Source organism: Medicago sativa, chromosome 5 (genome assembly GCF_051527215.1).
Source record: "Medicago sativa cultivar Bolivia chromosome 5, Bolivia_mono, whole genome shotgun sequence".
In the NCBI taxonomy this organism is placed as follows: Eukaryota; Viridiplantae; Streptophyta; class Magnoliopsida; order Fabales; family Fabaceae; genus Medicago; species Medicago sativa.
This window is the reverse complement of record NC_140753.1, coordinates 158,991-164,494: the sequence shown is the minus strand read 5'-3', so window position 1 is coordinate 164,494 and position 5,504 is coordinate 158,991. Positions and strand designations below refer to the sequence as shown.

At 34.2% G+C, this 5,504-nt stretch overlaps 1 protein-coding gene across 1 annotated transcript; it reads left to right on the top strand.

Annotated features, from left to right (window-relative positions):
* Positions 1-283: 283 nt before the first annotated feature.
* On the top strand, positions 284-2,372 carry LOC146918803 (uncharacterized). The gene is made up of 7 exons (XM_085712026.1): positions 284-441; positions 526-630; positions 695-821; positions 913-984; positions 1,551-1,608; positions 1,708-2,005; positions 2,093-2,372. The coding sequence occupies exons 1-7, from the start codon at positions 387-389 to the stop codon at positions 2,113-2,115; spliced, it is 738 nt and encodes a 245-aa protein (XP_085568152.1). The 5' UTR covers positions 284-386; the 3' UTR covers positions 2,116-2,372.
* Positions 2,373-5,504: the final 3,132 nt, after the last annotated feature.

Genomic DNA, 5,504 nt, shown 5'->3' with positions numbered 1-5,504 from the left:
TAAGGATACTCTAGTAGAAATATAAATAGGTACACACATGACTATGCCTTTTTTATTTGCTGTTCGTTGTTAGTAAAAAAAAAATAACTATGGGAATCTCCTTTTTTTCCTATGGTAAAATATATTTTTGTTCCTCATTTAAATTGTAAAGTATTCCTAAAAAAAAGAAGGTAAAGTAGTAGTAAGTATTTTGAAAAGAAAAAACAAATGGGATATACGCGTAGTAATGATGTAAACGTGTGAAAAAAGAATGGAAGTGGTATAATAATAAATGGAGATGATTTTGGTAATTAATAGTATTAATTTTTTATGGTTTTTTTGGTTTATAAGCAAGACACGTTGTTGTGGATCTAAAAGCTGCATATTGAATCGATTCCTTAGAAACGATGATGTCTAGCGGAACGATAGCGGGGATCCAAGGGCAACCTCTCGAGGTTACTGGTAAGCAAACATAACACAGTTAATTTGATTTGATTATTAAGACATGATGATAATGATGAATGGTTCCTTTGATTTGATTTGCAGTTGTGTGTTGCTCGAAATTGAAGGACACAGAATGGATTTCAAGACAAGATCCTTATGTTTGCCTTGAATACGCCACCAACAAGTTCCGAACCAAAACGTGCACAGGTACGTACTTAGGTTAATTAGTTTGACCCTTGACTTTTTGTTGACTCCTTCAATTTGGATTCAGATGGTGGAAAAAACCCTGTTTTTCAAGAGAAGTTCGTGTTTTCCCTTATTGAAGGCCTTCGTGAGATCAATGTCGCTGTTTGGAACTACAATACTGTCACCTCTGATGATTTTATCGGCACCGGAAAGTACGTACTATTATTTACTATCAATAATTCTTAATATCATTAATTTGTTATTCCTAATATATACATTATATATATGATTCTCCTTCATTAGGGTTCAATTGCACAAGGTTCTCTCTCAAGGTTTTGATGACTCTGCATGGCCACTTCAAACTAAAAATGGCAGGTATATTTCACTCCTCATGTTATTTTACTCATTCATTTATTTAGGATGAAGCCCAAATCTGTATCAGTACTACTATATTCCGCGACTACATATCCCACACACGCACATCAAAATTATATTTTAATTTATTTGTCAAAATATATTTTATTGAGACCTCACATATATATTATATGTAATTATGTATCCTAGAAAAGATGAATGATATAAAAAATGTGAGATAGGTCCATAAAATAAAATTGTCTCTTGATGAAGTAGACTTATATGTATGTTTTTTTATGTAAGATAGTAATGATAAAGAAGATATTATATATATATATATATATATATATATATATATATATATAAGCAAGGCTTGTTTTGAATTCATTGTAATTATATATTAATGAAGTATTATCAATGCATCTTTCCTTACAAGTATTATACATTCATTCATATTTGTGTATTGTGAATTTCCGGCTTTCATAGATAGATTCTCCGATACTATTGTTCGTTCAAGTTTTGATAGTGCATTATTACTATATGACCATGCATAATGCATCTTTTCCCTTTGTCTGTCTGGTTGGCAGACACGCAGGTGAAGTGAAACTCATAATGCATTATGCTAATGCCAAAGTGAATCACCAGGTACGTAACCTATTTACATCAATATTTATTTACATACATGTAATGTAAGGATTGGAATTGATGATTAATAAGTGTGTTTGTGATGGTAATATATTGCAGAAACCAGGCTCCTCCTCAAGCCATACTCCATACATGGCAACACCACCGGCAGTCTCGTCATATAATCAGGTTCCGTCCTACTACCCACAACAACCACACTCTAATTATCACAATCCAGCAATACCTGCTGCTGCTGCTGCTGCTTATCCACCACTACCATCTTACCCTGTTGCTTCACACAATCCATCACCCTATCCACCACCACCATCGCCATACCCTCCTCCCCACTCTTATCCTCCATCTTCAGCCTATCCACCACCTTCATACCCTCCACCTCCAGGTTATCCTCCAAACGCTGGTAAGTAATTCTTGTTTCTCTGCCAACCATTTCAATTTTCATCTCTTGCTTAATTTCTAATCACTTTTCTTTCTTTCTTTCTTTCAGGATTCTATCCTCCGCCATACTGAGTACTGTGACATTATGCTACTTTCTCAGAACCATCATGCTTTCGCTTTCGTTGATGATTAGTTTTTACAAGCTTTGCCCAGATTTCTGCCTTGGAGCATTTGTCTAAGTTTTTAATTTGTAATGCATAAAAAACCATTTTTAATTTGTTGGCATGACTTTCTATCTTTCTATTTATTTATTATCTATCATTCTATTAAAACTAAGATGTGAAATAGTGACAATGTGGCACCATATCAATTGTTAATTGCTTTCGAAAGTCATTATGTGCTATCAACTACAACAATTTGTAAACCAACTGAAGATTTATGCAATAACAGTGTTGGGTGAATCCGACACGAGTAAACTTCCAATTTGGTCAGACGTAGGGAATAACCACAAATATTTACTCGTCCATGGTATGGAGGAGCAAGTCTTCAATGGGAACAATCTCATATGGAAAATATTTAGGCACACCCAGGTAAAATGAAAAAATTAAAACAAAAATAATGTATTCTTAACATCATTTAATTAAGAAAAATGATAGGTTGACACGGGTACAGATCCTCTCCGATGAAAAATTCATTGGAGGCTGTTCTGTGAAGATCCACACCTTTCAATGTCTTTATTTTTTATAAAACTGCTTGTTGCAAAAATAATTGTGTGGTCTTGATTTCACTGCAGACACTTTACACTACACTGGAGAGAATCTCCTTCCAGGTTGACACCCTTTTTAACCTCCACACACATTTGTGACAAGTGTCCTCTTTTTTCTTTAACACACCTTTTAACCCTTTAATTATAAGAAAACTTTGTGTTTTGGAAGCGTGTACAAGGGTGGTATGCCACCTAAGGGTGTCAACCTATCACCATTCTTTAATTAATTCTCTTTTAATTTTTATAATTTGTGTGTGCGCATTAATATTTTTATTTGGGTTGTGATCAATTAAGTATTTTTTGTTATTGTGTAAACGAACTCTACCAGAAGTGGATCTAGCGTATGGTGAGGATTTAGGTCTTTTGGGTGTATCTTGTGACTCATCCTCAAATTGGTTCTTAGCGTTATATTCTCTCCGTCCCTATATCTAAGCACTCGTTTGACTTTATTTTTGTCGCTAAATGTAAACCTCTTTTCAAATTACTAGATGGATTTATATTTTTTTTTCCTAAACATACCCCTAATTAATACTACTAACTTGTCTTGAAATATAAAAAGTCAAATTTAATACACATACAAACAAAGAACAGTTTGGTAATATTAACACACAAAACAGACACATTAATTACACTAACAACTTTTTTTAAGAAATGTGAAAAATGCAAAAGGGACTTACATATAAGGACGGAGGGAGTGTTTGGTTGGGTTCTTCCTCATTGGATAACACTTGTGTACCATTATGGTATATACCATTGTCCAATTAGAATGTGCCATGTGACACACCCTTTAAAAAAATATATTAAATAAAGCATTTATAAAGTAACATTGGTAGGTGACACTCTCTAATTGGCCAATGATATATACCATTGGTACCTTAATGGTACATAAGTGGAATCCCTTCCTCATTGAGTGATTTGTTTCATGGACTATGCAAAAGCATGATTTTGTTGGTCCTCTTGGGAATTGGTTTTTGTTGGTCCTCTTGAGAATTGGACGGATGGAGTGCGTCCTTGGATGGAAAAGGGGAGTTAAGATCATCTTCATTTGTCAAAATAAATGGAGAATACAATTTGGAGGGAGATAGACACAAAAAAGAAATAGTGGATATTTTAATTAAGAGAAATGTTAAAGAGTGTCTTTGGGGCATTGATTAAGAAAACATAAATAGAAATAATTTGTTAAAAAATGGTGAAAAATGTTGAATTCAACTTTCTAAAAGTAAAAAAGTTGTAATTTCCAATGCAAAACTACTACTTTTAGTTTCCTTAACCATTGCCCTGATGACACTGGTTAGCAAGACCCTTTAATTAAATTAGTCTCACCATCATTAATTACTTTATACTTTATTCAAGATTTTTTTGTGTTTTTATCTCTCTAAATGGAGGAAATGGAGACAATTGTAAATGGAGAGGATCTTGACTCGAAAAAGGTTCATATTTTCTTTGACAAATGAGTGTTGTTAAATGAAACGAAAGACTTTGTCCCAAAAATCGCATGATTGTTCATTCGTGCACAATTCGCTTTTGTTAATTATGGATTTTATGTTTGTTTACTAATGCTATTTGTATACTTGTTAATTATGGATCTCTTCCTCGTTTACTAATGATATTTGTATGCTAGTATTATAGTATTTTAGAAGGAAAAAAAAACATTTTTTAGAATAAATATCTATCAAACATATCCAGCCAATGGTTGACCTGACAGTGGTAATATTTGGCTTGTGGTGCATAAAAATATTCACAAAGTGAAAAGGTGATTGTGATGGAAAATTCATTAGAAACGAAACTGGTTATTTTGAGAGAAAAAATTCAAAGAAAAACAAATACACGACAACAATAAAAGCGTTCGTGCAATTTTAACGAATTATTTATCGTGCATTTTAGTGTTTTCCTTGATAAATTTGCGCTAATTGCTGTTTTGCTTCTCTACTTCTTGATAAGATCCACTTACTAGTATCTTCAAAGCTTCTTTATCACTCTAGATTTTCCAATGATAAGATCTTTGTTCTAGACAAGCAACATAAAAGGTATACACCCTCCCAGACCTCCCACTACCATTGCGGATCTTGAGTCAGCGGAGGTGGTTATGGTCATTATGGAGTTTGTTGTCCATGTCCTTAGCTAGCAGGAGAGGGGTGATCCAGTCCCGGAGGACGAGGTGTGGAAGCATTCAAAAGGGTACATGAAATGACTCTACAAAGTATCACATCCTCTTATGATCGCCCCTGCAGCCGTTCCTGACTACACAGCTCATGTCCCTCCCTACGAGGAGGTTATTGTTGAGCAGCAATGGGCCAGACAACCTCCTGACCCATTCTAGATCATCGAAAACATCAGAGCCAGAGTGGAGAGTGCAATGGGGGTTCCTGAAGTGTTTTCAAATCCAATCATTCTCGGCATTATGGAGGGCATCCGGGCCGAGTATAACGTGCTGGAGGAGGAGTAGGAGTCATAGTCCACAGGAGTAGGGTCTTATCTTATGACTTTTGTATATTTGTAGTTTTTTTTATGACATTTTGTCGGATATGGATGTAATATATTTACACTTGCGCTTTTGCGTTTTTATGATATTTTGCGTAATTTTTGGTTTTATTATGCGTATTTTAATTATGAGTGAATGAATGATTGAATGAATGCTTGAATGAATGATGAAAATGGATGCAATTGACTGAATGGATGTATGAATGAATGAAGGAATGAAGAAAATTAGGGAAAATTGAGTTTATGTTGTTATGGTATTTTGCACAGACACAAC